Source organism: Rhamphochromis longiceps, linkage group LG5 (genome assembly GCF_057381845.1).
Source record: "Rhamphochromis longiceps isolate RC_006_pf linkage group LG5, R_longiceps_female_GT1.1, whole genome shotgun sequence".
Taxonomy (NCBI): domain Eukaryota; kingdom Metazoa; phylum Chordata; class Actinopteri; order Cichliformes; family Cichlidae; genus Rhamphochromis; species Rhamphochromis longiceps.
Genome location: NC_140561.1, coordinates 17,883,570 through 17,901,782, shown reverse-complemented (window position 1 = coordinate 17,901,782; position 18,213 = coordinate 17,883,570). Strand labels below are relative to the sequence as shown.

The following is an 18,213-nucleotide window of genomic DNA, read 5'->3' as shown; positions in this document are numbered from 1 at the left end:
CGCTGAATGTGATATTCTGAAACACGGAGACATGCCCGATGTGCCAGCTATGCCATCTTGTGCAATACAATACACCGTGCCATTTTTGTGCTCTGAAGTCTTGCTGTTTTAAAACTTTTGATATGCATATTTTTACAGCAGACTTTCTCCTAGGTTTTATTTAAAACCCTCAAAAAATAATTTAAACTATTTTCACTTTGATTTTTATCAGTGTTTTAGAAAACTACATATCTGGGGAAGTTTTGTCCTTTTATTTCTAAGGTGCTTCGACTGGACTTTAACATATTTCTGTAAAAATCCAGGTAAGCTTGTACATGAATTCTTTAAGAGTAGTCCTGAATACTATAAATGGTGTAAATGGTGATGCCTTTGAAGACAATAATATCAACAGAAAGCTAGGTAGGTGCAGGGACTTATGGGAATGTAAATGTTTAAGATCAAAATGTTAATTTAGAAGGTTTATTTATTTCAGTTCATTCAACTTTGATTGGAGTGGACGTGTAATATGGAATCTGGCAACTTATACTAAGGTTTAATACTGGTCAACGAAAAGGACCAAGACTCCTGTAGACCTCTGGCTAGATTTAATATGGTGGGAAAAAAACTACAACATTTCTGTAATTGTACAATTTAACTACAAATACATGGACAGGAGCATAAACTAAAAGCTCATTATCTAGATCACCATCAGAGCATTAAAATAGTGTGATGGCAGCCAAACAGTTAACAGTATTAAGCTTCAAAGCTTGTATTCTACAATAATAGAGAGAAAACCCCAACAGTTAAAAGACCCCCTTTGACCAAGCACTTGCCGATAATGAGAGAAAAAACTCCCTTTTAACAGGAAGAAACCTCCGGCTCAGAACCAGGCTCAGGGAGGAGCAGCCATCTGCCGTGACTGGTTGGGGGTGTTCAGAGAAAGACAGGACCAAAGACACAATGTGGAAGAGAGCCAGACATTAATTCATTCATTCATTTCTTAGAGTTAGAAACTGTAAAACAACAATTTAACTTTGTCAAACTTATCCGCCAGTACTTTAACAGGGAAAACAGTGTAGGCTGAATTATGAGCAATTCAGCCTACGCTGGTGCAGTGGGACAGATGTATTTTAATACATGGCTGGGGCAGATGTATTAAAACACATCTGACCCAGCCATCAGGGTTCGTATTGTTGTTTAGTTTCCACACTGTGCCTTCTGTAGGAAAACTTTCGGAAAAGTTTTTGGTTATACTCGTGCCTCCAGAGCATCAGTCTGAGCTGGGATCTGTCAAGAGCTGCAGTCAGCTGCTGCTGCTGCATCCTTCCCCAGTCTCAAGTGCTGTCACACCATCATACAGAAGGAAAACCTCTCAGCGGCTTTGTGCATGTTTGTGTTGTAGTGTGTGCAACAGAATGTATCTGCATTCATTTGATGAAACATTTTATGCAAAGTTTGTCTGCTGCTCAAACACTTTCCTAATGAGCTGTTGCCGTGGCATTGGCAGCAGTGTGAGAGGTGGCGTCATGGCAACAGATTACTCACTGGCTACTTTAAAGCCAACACCCCAGCTAGGTGTTTTTTCGTCATGGCTCTTGTGTAGGTTCGCGCTTTTGTGTCTATATGAATGTCTGTGTGTGTGTCTGTGTGTGTGCGTGCTGATTAAGATTTGCCAGAGGAAGGTCGAGTCCACCTTTCGGCTGTTTGCCACTTCGCTCTTCCTCTCTCTGCAGTGGTGAAGAGTTACAGAGCTGTGATATCTGAATCTCTCCAGGGACTCACTCATTCTCCAGTCTCTGACCCTGCATTCATCTTTGCTGTGGCATCCCTTGGTGAATTACCAAGATTTACATCACAGTTGGTGTAGACAGTTGTCTTTCGATGTGTGCATGTGAAAGGAATTTAGTCAGTAGGCATAATCTCTGATATTGTATTGTAGCTTGCTTTTCTTTGCCTCTCCACAGCAAATGAACAGTTCTGTGGTTTAAATCTAAAAAGATTTAGCCTCACCAGTGCATTATCATGAGTGTGCATTGTATAACTTTATGCAGAAAAAACACTTGATATCTTGGTGTATTTGCAACAGCTGTTCAGCTAGACTTTAGTGAACTCTATAGGCAGAACTGAACTTTTTCACTGCTATTGCTCATCCACAGACAGAAAAGTGGGTAAACCAAAACTATTTATAGTCATAATGGTGACAGAGAGCTGAATACTGCTGCTCACTTATTGTCGCTTTTGTCTTTACCCTAGCTTTAACAACTCTTCTTGATATAGCTGATCAGCTTACATCATACCATTTAAAAGGTTGCAAACAATAAAATTAAAGAAAATATGAAAAACAACATAAAAATACAATTAATTTAGGATTCAAGATTAAAGAAGCTACAAGAAGCAAATTAATTAAAGCAATTGAAAACAGAAGCTAAATAATTTGCAAAAACAAATTTATCGAGGAATTCATTGTTAGGGTGCACTGTGTAGAAATCGGGGTGGTTGGAGAAAAAGAAAAACTAACCACCAGTCATCTAAGTGCAGTATGAACGTGCAGTAAAACTCACTGGACCAAGTTTAATATCACCCATAGCACTAGTGTAGCATAGAAGTGATGTACATTGGCAGTTCTCCAATGAGGGCCTTATGTCTGTCAAATCCCTTGGCCACAGAGACCATGCAACTTTTTCATATAAGATGCCGTGATGAGTACAATAAACATCACCATAGAATAAACCTAATGACATAATGATAAACAGTGTCCAAGTTGATGTTTAGAATGTGTATCTGTTTTGTAGAGATGTAAAATATATTCAAGCTGCTGATGTGCGAGATCATAAATTAGCATAAATGATATCATGTAACACAACCCTGTCCTGTGAATCATGTGAATATGATGTGATGTGCGAATGTTTACAGCTTCACTCGCTTTCCTGTCTTGCTTAGTCACAAGTGTCCCTTGTTTCCTTTCCTTCCACCTGCTGATGCTTAGAGAGGAACTGCTTGACCTCAGCGCGTTCAAGCTCTGGCAAGTGTCCATTCATGTTTGCTTTGGCTTCACTCTCCTGTCTTGTAAATCCTGTCACACATTTTAGAAGTACAACTGATCAGTTTATAAATCCATTCTAAGGACACAACGTCCAGGAGTATCAAGTGAGATAGTTTACATTTCTGTGAATTTTTGACTCTCGTTAACAAATCCCAGTTTGCCAACGAGCTGTGGAGACACTGATGAGAATTTCTGCACGTAAAAAAAAGAGTTGGAAAAGTCACAGTGTAGTGGGTTAGTGCCAAATTGCCAGATTTTCACTGTTAGCATCACCGTGGTTCATTTATGTTTCTGGGCTCCTATATCAACAAGCATACTGTTAAGTGATATTACCAGAAGATAAATGAATTACTCCTACTGTAGTCCAGGACATGTTGATACTGTTTCAGTAGATTCTAAGATGTATAAATTCAATTTAAATCTCTTAAATCTTGGATGAAGTTATATAAGGACATAACACTGTCAAAGCAGATTAAGAGGAAATTCTGTGTTTTCTTTGACTATGATTGACTGTGGCAGTATGATAGTGTGGTACATGATGGTGCACTGTCATCTCACAGCAAAAAGGTCCGAGGTCTGAATCCACTGTCTGACTGGAGCCTCTCTGTGTGGTGTTTGCATGTTTTCCCTGTCTCTTCTTGGGTTCCCTTTAGACACTCTGGCTTCCTCCCAAAGTCCAAAGACATGCATGTTAACTTAATTGCTGATTCTGAATTGGCCGTAGGTGTGAGTGATTTTCTGTGTTAGCCCTGTGACAGGCTGTACCCTGCCTCTTTCCCTTTGACAGCTGGGATTTGCTCCAGGCCCTCTGCGACCCTTAATTGGATAAGCATAAGAAAATGGACAGATGGATGGATTGAATATGATTGCTGTATTAATTTATTAAGGATCACAGTCAGAGAAGGTGCCACGCTGGGTATTTTCACAGTGATTACATCAATAAGAATAGAAATTAAAAGGTCTATTTCATTACTTTCCAATCTCTTATACAAGTAACTGGGAAATTTAAAAGCCAAAGATCAGCCTTTGGAGAAAGTCTTGGATTCCCTTTATGTGGTGCAGAATACTAGAAAGCAGTATTCCCATGGTGTTGAGTGTATAAAGAGTTATAGTCAGTGCTGGGATTTGGTCTGATGAGCAGTACTTTTAACTTTAAGAGCAGACATGAAATACTGCATAGTTCACTGGGATACATTTAGAGGAATTAAATAACAAAAGAAGAAGGAAGGGCTCTTTCTACTGCTGCATCTGGAATGAAGAGTAGTGTGATGTAGTGTTGACAAGGTGTTAAGGTGCGAAGGGCCAGTATCTGTCATGATCAGGTCCTCTGAACTCAGTCAGTTTTCTCACACAGCAGAAAATAACTGGCAAGGTGAAATATAACCACGTCAGTTCTGATGACCACCTCCTAAACCCCCCTCCCACACACACACACACACACACACACACACACACACACACACACACACACACACACACACACACACACACACACATTATTCACCAATAAATTCCACAATCTCACAACGCTTTACCTTTAATGCTGAGACAATGACCAACCAGCAAAGTGAGCTCTACTGTTATTTTGACATTGACTGTATCCTCCATATCTGTTATCATGGATGCGAGAGATGTGAATGAGCAGCTGAGGGGGCGGCCTCAGATATGGTTCAGGTGTGTGGTGTAGGTCGAGTCCCCATAGTACCGACCTCTATGCACGCTGCACACGTACAACGAAAACACAAAAATACACTCACACACAAGTAGAAAAGGATAACCGCAGCCACAATAAGTCTTATACAGCTTTTTTGAATTGCATGTGTGTGTGTGTGTGTGTGTGTGTGTGTGTGTGTGTGTGTGTGTGTGTGTGTGTGTGTGTGTGTGTGTGTGTGTGTGTGTGTGTGTGTGTGTGGTGGGGGCTCTTTTAGCCGTTTTTTTTTTTTATCTGACTCCACTCCAATCTTTTGCCTTCTCCTTCTCTGCACACACACACACACACACACACACATATACACACAGCATTTTTTTCATCCTTTAATCCCAAACTGCTTAAGGAAGGGAAAGGGAGAAATCCCTTTACAATGTCTGGGCTCAGCAGTGTTTGGTAACCACTTGCTATCTCACATTGTGGTTGGAGGCAGCCGTGTTCCTCCAGACACCCGGAGTCTTCTCTCTCGGCTCTGTACAATATGCACCCTGACAGATGTCAAAGTTTTCGTCAGCATGTATTGTGCCGTTGTTTCGGAAACGTTAACCTTTTCTTTTTTCTTTGGGTTTTGAGTGGTGAAGGTTATATAGTGCATTTGGTTTTGAAATAGAGCACAAAGTCAAAGGCAGTAACGGCAGTTAAAAGGAAGTCATTCAGCAGATAATGTGTTATATGTTACATGTAACAGGTGTTTTTTATATACTTTATAAATACTCCAAATCATGCATCCGTATCTTTCCTTCGTGACGGTGCATGTTTCTCCCATTTGCATTTTCTATGTGTGTGTTTGCTGTTGTTTTTTTTACATGTTGAGATTGGGAGAGAGATGAAGGGATGAAGAGATGAACTAGAAAACGCAAGAGGTTGCCTGTTGAGCCTTTTTTGTCATGATTGAAAGAGAGAGCAAGCTCTAACATCTGTTGGCGGATTTGGGCCGAGCACATGTCTATTGATGCACCCCTGTGGACCCTGTGGAATAAGGGAAAGTAAAATGAACAAGCTGACCCATTTTCCCCTCTCCTCTTGTCACTCGTTTCCTCTCTCGATCTTATTCATTCGCTCCCCTCTGCTCCAAAGTCATTTTTTTATTATTATTATAATAATTTTTTTAATATATTTTTCTGCTTGCAGCACACCAGACAGGATAAATGGAAATGCAGAGATCAATATGTTTATTTATATATGGTGTGTGGGTTTGTTTTAATGTATTATTTAGATAATCATTTGCAACTCAGCTGGGTCATTATAGAAGAGAATCTGCCTTTCCTGCTGGATGTAATGTTGTTTTTTTATTAAAAAAGTTTTTATATCTCATCTGTATGCTGGAGTCAGATGACAGAATAAATATTAAAAGCACCAAGCAAAATTAAGAGACGCATATCTTTTTTTTTCTCATGACATTCAAATTACTAATCCATGCAGACATGTGTTAAATATCACAAACGTGTGGCACAGTGGTAGACACTGGCAGAAAGAGCAGCATCATTAGTGTAAAGCTAAAGGTAAGACTGAAATGTGGGGCTAATTAAAAGTACTGAGAGCAGTGTGGGTCATCCCCCTACATCAGCTACTGACATCATTAGCCTCTTCAAAGTTTACAGTAACAGAACTCAGATACAATTTCACTTCCCCACTAAGATGCATTAACCTCTTGATTAAAATTGAAATCAAACTTACAGGAGAAACAGTCCATCCATCATGCACATTAGTGGGCATAACGTAATTTTTTATCCCTATTATATTTCTCTGTGAAAAGGCTGCACGAACGGGCAGGGCTGCGTGTAAGCTGTTCACACCGAGATTTTATGATTTTTACAAGATATCAAACATTGTTGAAAAGGCAATGCATGATATCTTTATTTATATTTAGTAGTTCATCCTCTCTCATATAAATGTGCATTTTTATCTTATAATGCTAGTATAATATTGCTGAGGGTCTCTAGAGATTCTTCAGTAGTGATAATTTATCAGCACATCTGCTTTGCTGGTGAAGGCCAGTGCAAATGGGGCATGTCTTGGAACATATTTTCACACCTGTCAGTGTATTGCCACTGTGGTGCCAGTTTCATGTAGGGCTGCAGTTGTGGAACATTTCCATACTAACTTTAAAAAACACATCTCCTAGTCAGGGCTGGTGTTTAGGTCATCTGTGGAAAACGTGAGACCAGGAGTGCGGTGTCGTAGCTGCAGCAAGCTTCAGGAAAAAGCATATGTTTGTAAGTGGATGTGTGTGTGTGTTGGACAAGCAGAGAGACCGTAAGCCGCTGGGTATTGGTTTGGACTACAGCCGAGCTCACAGGAAATGCCAACAAAGCACCAAGTGACATTCAGACAACATGGACAAAACAAACGCACACACACTCGTGCACACACAGATGCACAGACTTCGGTGAACAAACAGCTATCCAATTTTTGTTCCAGTGTGATCGATCGGGGAAAAATATTAAAAATCAACTTCCAGCAGGAGATGTGTGTGCCACCGACTGGTTCTCTGATGTAGAGTGTAGCAGCAGCACTCTTAGTACCTCATCTAATCGAGTACATCTAATCGATTGCAGACAGAATAACAGAAAATCACATAGGAAAGTGGATTAGATGTGGGGCTGTGAGACCAGGAAGCACCCTCTGACATAAGGATTGACTTCACATAGGTTACATTAACCATTAATAACACTAGTGGGGTGAGTGGCTATAGCTCAAGTGGTAGAGCAGGTCAGCTACTAATCGGAAGATTGGTCTGTGTGAATGAAATGTCTGTGAATGGTAGATAGAAGCATTTACATAGAGCATAGAAATAAATGCTTGTGTGAATGAGGCAAGTTGTGTAAAGTGCTTTGAGCGCCCAGTTAGAGTAGAAAAGCATTATATACGAACCAGTCCATTACCATTCACCACTAGTGCATAAAAAGCCATGTGGTGACACATCACCTTTCCTTCCACTGATCAAAAGATTACAGTGAGAAGCCTTTCTTGATTTATCGGAGTTTAACGGGATGTGGACCATTATCTCTCAAACCAGTGCATGTGAAGACGTGACAGTATCAGAATTAGCATGGATGTTTTATGTATTATGTATATGTTATTATTATGTATTATGGTTGTAAGGAGGTAGGATGAGCTGCATTGTGTTAACTCATATTCAGATTCACATACTCGTAAAGTACATTGTGAGGTACAGATAGGCCGACAACTACTTTTGTGTAACGTCTACACAAACCTTTTTTACTGCTGTCATTTAAAGCCCTTGTTTGCCCCCAAAATGAAGCATTGTATGGTCAGGTGAAACTCCATTAAAGTTTATGTACTATAAAAGAATCAAACTTACGGCAGAAAACCGCAGTTCTATGACAGCCATCTCCCAAACTATTAAAGGTAATGGAGCTATCTATTTACGACGCCAAAAGAGCATAAAATGTCCATCAAATTTATAAAGTGTGGGACATTTGCGGTTGCTTAGAAAGGGAGCGCTGATATCTCTAGTAGATTTGGAGACTTCTGTGGCAGTAGGAACAGAGAAGAACACTTTTTGTATTAAAATTTTAACTTTCAAATGTGCATACACACACTAACATGTTAACAAGCCAGTAAGCTTAGCCAGTTAGCTTAGCTGAACAATAAAGACTGAAAATTGTTTTAAAAAGCCATGCTCTATCCAAAATTAAGAGCAATAAAACATTTTTTAAAAATTAAAATCTTTATCCTTTAAGCTCAGGTCCTCTACCAGTGGCCTGCTAGCTTGAGGGTCCTGTATAGTATCTTTGCTGTTCCTTGGACTCCGCTCTTCTGGAGATTTCAGATGTCAGTCCTGGGATCTGCTGGAGCCACTCCCAGCCCTTGGTCATTCTTGAGCTTGAGCTTTACAACTCCACAACTTTATTAGTGCAAAAAAACCCCATCAATGTATTTTCACTTAAACAAGCAGCTTTTTTATGTGCATTAAGGTTATATAAAAAATTAACAGTGCAAATGCAAATCCTTGCTGACAGTTTAACCAAAAGGCATTTCCAGTGGAAATCCTCAGCATAACCATGTATAATATCCACAAAACTTAAAAAGAGGTTATACACACACAATACGGTAATATTATGTTGAAGTACAGTACGTATCACTCCGTACTGAAACATTTGACAGATTTTCGAGCGCCGTGTACGACATAAAATCATTTCGAGGTCAGTAAACACAACCAGAATTCATACATAAGGCACACGGGATTATAAGGGGCACTGTCGATTTTCAGAAAAATCAAAGGATTGATTTTAAGTGTGCGTAATAACGACGGCCCGCTACCAAAAATAGTGCTTTGTTGTGCTTCTGACAGATGAAAGCCAAACCAGTTCCACACCACTGAAGTTGCAGCATTTTTACAAACCAATTCTGGTTCATCCGTTTCTTTCAATGACCCGCTTTCACTCTTCTTATTCTGCGTCGCTGCCATGTGCGTATGTAAACAAAGGCACTGCGCATGTTTTACCCATATCTATCGCGATATTTCATTTTCTTATCAGCCCGACATTACACTGGTATTACTTGCACTTGCAAGTGCGTAAAAGCTTCAGTGAAGTGTATAGCCTTCTGTCAGTAACTGAGGTCGGTGTGTTATAAATGACAGCTGGAGGTGTTCTCATCATTGTCAGTTCTATCACTTATAGAAATGACAATTGCAAGAACTGAGAGACTTTTTCACCGTGGAACAAACTTGTTGTTTCATGAGAAGTTCGTAATCTTATCTTTAGTAGCACTGACGTGACCACACCAACAATACAGCAATGTAAGGGCCAGAAAATTACCCAGACACTGAGGTAGGCAGAGTGGCACAGCTCACATTTTGTTTATTCAGCTCAGATAGTGCTGTTTTTGTACCTAGTGAGTCATGGAATTTCCAGCCTCTTAGACAACCTCTTATCGCAGATGCACAGAAAATTTTTTCCCAGAAATCATCTCTCACACAAGAACACTTTTATTTTTGGAGAAGCCACCCTAGACTGCCCATTATTTAAGTGTGCCCTGACATCCCCTGCTGATAATGTGTTCCTCTTGTTTGTGCTTGTGTCTGGCCACCAAACAGCTCGGCCACATGCACACACTCTTTAACTACGAGACTGCAGCTGGATTCGTGCTCAGTTAAACAAACGCACTCAGCCATTACCTCGATCAGTGATACAGTATTAACCTCTGTATGGGTGTTGTGTGTGTATTTGTTGTGTAGGAGTTTGCCACCCTCACAAAGGAGCTGAACATATGCCGCGAGCAGCTGCTGGAGAAAGAGGAGGAAATATCTGAGCTGAAAGCAGAAAGGAACAACACCAGGGTATGTGTGTCTATGTGTGTACGTGTGTGTCTTTGAGGGCGTGCGTGTGTTTGACGCTGATGAAAACAAACGATGTTTCTGGAATTAGTATTCTCTTTGGTCATGCATACATTGGTGTGTGTGTGTTCGTGCTGTAGCTGCTGTTGGAGCACCTGGAGTGTCTGGTGTCTCGTCACGAACGTAGTCTGAGAATGACAGTGGTAAAAAGACAGGCACCCCCACCATCTGGAGTCTCCAGCGAGGTGGAGGTCCTCAAAGCTCTGAAGTCGCTCTTTGAACACCACAAGGCTCTGGATGAAAAGGTGGACTCTCTCGCTCGTTCTCACACACACACACACACACACACACACACATATTGCATGACAGAGGTTAGTTCTGACAAGTAAATGACAAATCTAGAAACTTGAGGACACAATATCTTAACAGTTTCTTGCTTCAAATGTGTCTTTTAACAGAATTTTTGCCTTTTTTCACTGTTTCTTAGTTATTGACGAACCTCTGTTTAGGACAAAAACAGACAGTGGCTGAAGTCATGAGACTTTATTAAGAGAAAACAGCATTGGCAACAGAATTGTACAGCAAATGGATGCAGATGAAAAAATAATCTGACTCTATATTAATCTCCTAAAACCTGAACTTTTCCACAGCGTGCATGTTTAATTTCTCTTTGATATTTGGGCTGATTGGGACTCGATGAATGTAAAAACAAAGAATCACCGGTTTGTTTGTTTTTTACACAATTTGTGTTTCTAAGAAAAATGAGAGCCACATATGAAGACATTCGTTTTAAATTTTGATAAAACAGAGGCAGTATAATGTCCCTGTAAGTGGATATCAGGCCCTTGTAGAGCAAAATTTAGTATGTTGGTCTAGACAACCCAAAATGTGATGTCCACATATGTGGATGCCAGGAGGTTAATATAAAAGTGAAAACTAAAAATCATGTAGTTTAGATTGCTTTGCCTTGAAAGCTTAAAATAACTGATTAAACGTGTGGACGGTGTGTTTGGCAGGTGCGAGAGAGGCTTCGGGTGGCTCTGGAGAGGGTTGCCACCCTGGAGGGGCAGCTAGCAACTACCACGCAAGAGGTGAGCAATGCGTATCTATGTGCAGAGTTTTTATGTGTGTGTGTGTGTGTGTGTGTGTCTATGTGTGTCGTTGATGGTAAGTAAAACATCTGCTCAATCCCTAGTTGACATCTGGTAATGCCTCGAGTGTGATCGGATATACAATTTGCGTATCACACTGTGTGAGAGTCTTCTCAATCCTCTGTTCATATACATAAAACATCTATGTATAGATGTGTGAAACATAGGGCTCAGGGGCAAAAATCGTCCTCACAAAGACTCCAATTCAGCCCAATTAGGCTTTGGGAAAGGTGAAGAAGCGCATAGATTTAGAACTTTTAACTCTATTTTAATACGTTTCCAGCCTTTCCTATTGATAAAGACCTCCCCCGTTGTTTTTCACTACCTACTATACAAATATCTACTGAAAAATTTGTCCTCAGCAAACAGATCTTTTAATGTACTTTTACACATTTATCATGTAGACAAACTGAGACATGTCGTTGATTGGACTTATTTTCCTCATTAATTCTTATCGGGGATTAAATGTGTAGCTAAATGTCTTTACACCGATGTAAAATGGGTTTGACATTCCTGATTTATACATTAAAAGGTAAACAAAGAACAAATTCTTAATTTGATTCAAAATCAAACCTTGTTACTGTAAATTGCACTGATCAAAGAGTCTTATTTGACTAAAGCGAATCCTCCTTCGCACGTCTTTTCTTTTTTTTTTGAGCATTATTCATATTTGCAGATATGTAAAACATGAGAGATCTTGTTGTCTGGCAGCCATGCTTCCCTTTGGGAGGCTGGGTTCTGTTCTTGGATCGACTAAGTGACAAGAAAAGTAAGTACGTTTATTCAGTGTTCTTTTTTTGGTCTTTTTAATCTACATTGCAGTTGAACATGGTGAGACAGAGGAAGGATGGTGACTCAGTGGAGCGAACAGATGGATCCAAACCTACATGGAAGGTCTTCCTGGCTGTGTGATTGTTTTTGTGCTATGTGTTTTATTTTGTGCCTGCTGATAGTATTTGTCTGCCCGTCTGCTTTTGTATCTCCTTTCTGTCTTCCTCCTACACAGTGACCCACACATATCTATACACAAAGGAGCATAAATCTTCCCTTACCTTTCTGATTGGGTTGCTAACTCTTGCCCTTCATTCAAGCCTGGTTTGAGGCTGGGGCTGAAACAAACACGTGTGACTGTGAGTGGATCAGATAGAAAAACCAAAGATTTACATCTAAAAAGAAATGTATCAACTTTTTATTAAGAAAAAACAAAAGCATGGAGGATAGGCAGTGGGGGAGGAAAGAAGAGAGAACTGGCTAGAGTGTGGCCATTAGTAGGGTGAGTGCCGTTTAGATGTCACAGAGTGTGAAGTGTGCAAACACACACTCTGTTAGGACATTTATCGATGACACCCGCTGCACTGCTGACAGCCACTGCCCTGCAGTGTTTTGCCACAAGTTCCCACTCCCAACTCATTACATGAAGATGCTTTGTCAGGAACCATTTCTTGCTACACAAGGGGTACCCCCATGAGAGCGTTTTCCATTGCACAGGACCACCTATAGTGTCAATTTTCCACATGAGGAAGAACAAAAGCCAAACCAGAAAAGTTTGTCTGCCTGGTACAGTTTTTTTTTTCATTTCTATGCCTTTTTTGGTTAGGTTTAGGCATTAGATTGCACGGCTAGGTTTATTTTAGCTTTAAAATATGCCAAATCAAATCAAATCACTTTTATTGTCACATCACATGTGCAGGTACACTGGTACAGTACATGTGAGTGAAATTCTTGTGTGCGAGCTTCACAAGCAACAGAGTTCTGCAAAAATACAATAACGTAAAACAAGCAAAATATAAGAATGGCTACATCTGAGACTAATAAATATATGTACAATATATAATAGTATATGCATTACTGGATGTGTATACTAAATATGTTTTTCTACGTGTGTGTGTGTGTGTGTGTGTGTGTGTGTGTGTGTGTGTGTGTGTGTGTGTGTGTGTGTGTGTGTGTGTGTGTGTGTGTGTATACATATTTTACAAATTAAATAGAGTAAACAATAAAATAAAATATATAAAAAATATACAGAGTTGGTTGAGACATGTGCAAAACAGTGGCATTACTGTACAGTATGTAGTGCATAATGTTGAAGTTCCAGTAGTGAAGCTGAGGTGTCTATGACGTGTTCAGCAGTCTGATGGCCTGGTGGAAGAAGCTGTCTCTCAGTCTGCTGGTACGGGACCGGATGCTGCAGAACCTCCTTCCTGATGGAAGTAGTCTGAACAGTTTATGGCTGGGGTGACTGGAGTCCTTGATGATCCTCCCCGCTTTCCTCAGGCACCGCTTCCTGTAGACGTCTTGGAGGGAGGGAAGCTCACCTCCAATTATCCGTTCAGAGCACCGCACTACTCGCTGGAGAGCTTTGCGGTTGTAAGCGGTGCTGTTGCCGTACCAGGTGGTGATGCATCCAGTGAGGATGCTCTCAATGGCACAGTGATAGAAGGTCCTGAGGATGCGGGGGCTCATGCCGAATCTTTTCAGTCTCCTGAGAAAGAAGAGGCGCTGCTGCGCCTTCTTCACTGTTTTGTTTATGTGTACTGACCACATAAGCCAGATGTACACCAAGGAAGCGGAAGCTGCTCACTCTCTCCACAGCAGCGCCGTTGATGGTGATGGGGGTGTGTACCCCATTTCACAACATAAAAGATTCAATATAAGGCAAAAATCTCTTTTTCTGTCAAGCAGCTCTGACATTTTCTTGGCTACAGCAGTTACCTGCTCCTAGTGTCATCACTGCATGTCCCCCGACAATGACAACATCACCACATCCCTTTGGCCTTATCACATCTGGGACTTCTGTGTGACCTCTGCTAGCCCACCCTGCACTGTGAAAAACGCCACTAAAGCCGACGAGTCCTGACAAGTTGAGAGTGAGAACGGACTGATGTTGCAACCAGCCCTCAGTGAGGAATATTTTTATTCAAGAAAGCGCAAAATGAAAATGCTTTTTTCAGCATTACAGGGTCCTACACAGTGATAGTGACACACTCTTAGTTCGTGAGCTCGTACCACGCTGTTTTACAGTCACAGGGAGCCACTCATGGATCCCCAGGTGTGCCATATTACACAGTTTCACACTATTTAGCCCTATTTCCCCGGGCATTTGTGTGAATCTTTACGTTTCTGTAAGGAAGTCATGCACAGGCAAAATGGAAACACAACGGAGCAGAGGGGGTCCTGCTAACTTTGGCTGCCCACTGCGTTGCTGTCTGAATGTGTCCCTGAAGATTTGTTTAATTAAGAGCCTGGAATTAACTGCACTCTGAGCTTTGGAAAGAAGAGAAACAACATCAAAACAACAACATAGCAGCCTACCCTCACATAACCCAACCTTGTATGCATAAAACCCACCACTCTGATCTAGGTCACTCAAGAACTTTATCAGCTCTAAAACTCTAAAACAAGAACTTTATCAGATACCCTCCAAACACAGCGTGTAGATTTGCATCTGTGTAATACATGAGATGCATTTTATGTGAAAAGTGTATATAATGATGGATCTGCTAATTGTATGTGTCTGCCTTACAGAGACTTCCCAATGGCTCTATAGATGCCCACGATGACGGCAGCAGGGCATCTGAGCTTCAGGAGCTGCTGGATCGGACCAATAAAGAGCTGGCTCAAAGCCGCGAGCACTGTGCCACTCTTAACCACCGCGTCACTGAGCTCGAGGCAGAGCTTGCGAATGCACGCAGAGAACTGAGCCGCAGCGAGGAGCTGTCAATCAAACAACAGAGGGAACAGAGAGAGGTGACAGTAAAGGATGGAGTCAAAAAATGTGCTTTGGTTCTGGGAGCAAGCAGTGGGCAGCAAAAATGTTCAACTTTGCAAGGAAGAAAAATGTAAACATTTTCCTCATAAATCAGCAACTGATTTATGAGGAAATGTCGTGGACCTTTATTACTCCCTATCTTGTTATTTCACAAAGTAACAAGATTTTTCTTATGCCATTGAGTCATATTCTCAGTCCTTCAAAAAGACCACATTGCATAAAGGCAGATAGATTTGTGTAGCGTGGATGTAGCTATTTCAAGTAATTAATTAGAAGAAACTTTTTAAAGTTCATTACATTTTGGGAAAATATATATAAAATATGTATATATAATATATATAATATTAGTGACCCTTATTCCACCAATATATTTAATATACTTCTTTAATATTTAATAAATTTCTTTTCAAAGCAACATTAGTTATGCAATTAATATTAATATCAAGAAAGAAATATTATAATTATTGCAAAGTTACTATTAGTTAGCATATTATGCAAAACAAAAAACTTTACTTTTCTTTAATAAAACTTTTATTCCAAGTGTAATCCATACTATTATTTTAAAGCTTCCTTTGACTCTAGTATCCGTTCATTTTCAGTAATTTCAAGTAAACATTGTTTTTGTTGTATTTGTATATATGAAAAAACTCTGGGTCTGGGTCATATTGAAACCAAAAACCAGTCAGTCCTCTTCAGCATGTCCTGTACCACAACCACTCACCGAGACACATCCCGGGGGCATCCTGATCAGATGCCCAAACCAACTAAATTGTCTCCTATTAGTGTGGAGTAGTGGCTTTAGTCTGAGTCCCGCTGAAATAACCAACCTCCTCAGCCTTCATTTCTCCCACTTGTATCCCTGGTCTTATTATTATAGTCACTCATGACCATAGGTGAGGGTGGAATGTAAACACAATTGACCTATAAATTGACATCAGCACCAACCTGCCTGTTGGTCTTCCACTCCACCATCACGTGAACAGGACCCTAAGATGCTTAAATTCTTCCATATGGTGTAGCAACTCATGCTAGACCTGGGAGTGTGCACACCGCCCTTATCCATCTGAGAGTCATGACCTAATAGTCAAAAGTGTTACTTCTCATCCAATGTTTCACACTCAGCTGCAAACAGCCACAGTGCAAGCCGGAGGTCACTGTCTGATGAAGCTACCAGAACCACATCATCTGCAAAAAGCAGAGACAATATTCAAAGACCACCAAACCCTCTACCCTCCACCTCCGGCTGCCCCTAGAAATTCTGCCCATAAATATTATGAACAGAATCGGTGACAAAGTGCAGGCCTGCCTGCTCAGTGTGACTTACCGCTGGCAATGTGACCCAAGCTCTCGCTGCAGCTGTACAGGGACCAGAAACGACTGGAAACAACTTAAAGCTAATCAGACACAACAGGCAGTTTTAGCACACAGTTTGCCACAAGCTTTGCTCAGGGCAGGGCTGTGACAGGAGGATGGAGCAGTTGCTTACTTCCCGTCTGTGATTCAGGAGAAAAGGTAGCGTTTGTTGTCAGCCGATATTCCAACTAAGTGTTGGACATACATGAATGAGTTTTCCTCATTCCCAGAGATGATGAATCCAGCGATGGAGTCTTTTTTCTTTAAAATGACCGACAGAGTTCCCATACATCTCCTGGATAAAGTGTGTTTCTTTAATTTAGGAACCGTGGCAAACATTAACTGAATACTGAAAAATAAATCGGTATACTATCTATCTGGTTATACACAGGGGAGAAGTACAGTATAAGCAGTAAACAAGGATCACTTAGCAGTCACTTCCATCTTGGTCCAGCGTAGCAGCGTAGCCATTTTGATCAGTGTACAGTTTAAATTTGCTTGAATGTTTAAAAATGCACTGATGAAAACCTGGAGATGGATAAAAACTAAAGCTTAGCTAAAAACATTTGCTCCCTGCAAGTGTAGTAGACATGATCGACTGTTACTATATGACTTGATTGTTAATGTTGTGTTTCTCCACCTGCAGAGAGAAGATATGGAGGAGAGGATAACGACATTGGAGAAACGCTATCTGGCTGCTCAGCGAGAGACGACACACATCCACGACCTCAACGACAAGTTGGAAAACGAACTAGCCACCAAGGACTCCCTGCACCGACAGGTAACACTCGGCAGCATTAGCCACACACAGTTAACAACCCAACAGTCTGCATAATGAGCTTTATTACAGGCTGAGTGCATAATTGTCATTCAGAAACATGCATTTGTAGATAATTGTTTTTAAAACAAAAGTTAAGTGGAAATAGATGATGGTTGACCTGCTTAATGTCACCTTCCTAAACAAACAACAAGGTAGGCATTTCTGTCATAAACAGCCATTCAGTCCGTTTTTAAGAATGTTTTCATTCCTCTGCTGTATTCAGGCATCCTTGACTGTTTTATAATGTTAGTGTGTTGTTAAGGGATACCAGAAATATCACATTTATTTTGATACACTGTGACATAAGTGTATTAATTGTGCATCCAGGCTTATGTGTGCTGTTTTTATTTCTTTTTAATATTTCATGCCTCGGCCATCTGCAAAAATACATTTAAAGTTTGGGAGAGTATTATCGTCAGTGAGTGAGCAATCGAAACACGCTGCTCCGAGGTTCATGTGTAGTTCAGGGTGAATCTAAGTTCAGCTCCGCATGGGAAACACCAGCAACATCCTCTGTGAATGACCATATGTTATGTCCTTGCTACTCGCTGGCTGCAGTAGACTGATTACACCTCTCTTGTGATTGCAATAATATCACTCGTGTGTGTGCGTGCGTGCATGTGTGTGTGTGTGTGCGTGTGTGTGTCTGTCTGTCTGTCAGAGTGAGGAGAAGGTGCGCCAGCTGCAGGAGATGCTGGAGATGGCAGAGCAGAGGCTGGCTCAGACCATGAGGAAGGCTGAGACACTGCCAGAGGTAGAGGCTGAACTGGCACAGAGAGTGGCAGCGCTCTCCAAGGTAACACACACACACACACTCACACACACAAAGCTGTAGAAGCTTTTGCAAATGTTACTGATATAACAAGATTCACATGGCTTACAAATAAAAAACATAGATAAGATTGCAGGAGAGCAGTGTTCTTCTTGAGGCAGTTGTACAGACATGTGCGTGTCTCCCCCTTTAGGCCGAGGAACGCCATGGCAACGTGGAGGAGCGGCTCAGACAGCTGGAGTCACAACTGGAGGAGAAGAACCAGGAGCTAGGAAGGGTGTGTGTGCCTGTGTGTACATGTGCAGCAGCCCTGCAG

The 18,213-nt window shown here is 41.0% G+C and overlaps 1 protein-coding gene across 1 annotated transcript in view; it reads left to right on the top strand.

Annotated features, from left to right (window-relative positions):
- The window catches only part of ppfia4 (PTPRF interacting protein alpha 4), a 65,104-nt gene that overhangs the window by 32,916 nt on the left and 13,975 nt on the right, over positions 1 to 18,213 (top strand). The window contains exons 3-10 of the mRNA XM_085406226.1: positions 9,937 to 10,038; positions 10,176 to 10,340; positions 11,052 to 11,126; positions 12,009 to 12,080; positions 14,709 to 14,930; positions 16,952 to 17,086; positions 17,787 to 17,921; positions 18,091 to 18,174. Of these exons, the coding sequence (XP_085262352.1) occupies positions 9,937 to 10,038; positions 10,176 to 10,340; positions 11,052 to 11,126; positions 12,009 to 12,080; positions 14,709 to 14,930; positions 16,952 to 17,086; positions 17,787 to 17,921; positions 18,091 to 18,174 (990 nt within the window). The remainder of the gene's footprint in view (positions 1 to 9,936; positions 10,039 to 10,175; positions 10,341 to 11,051; positions 11,127 to 12,008; positions 12,081 to 14,708; positions 14,931 to 16,951; positions 17,087 to 17,786; positions 17,922 to 18,090; positions 18,175 to 18,213) is intronic.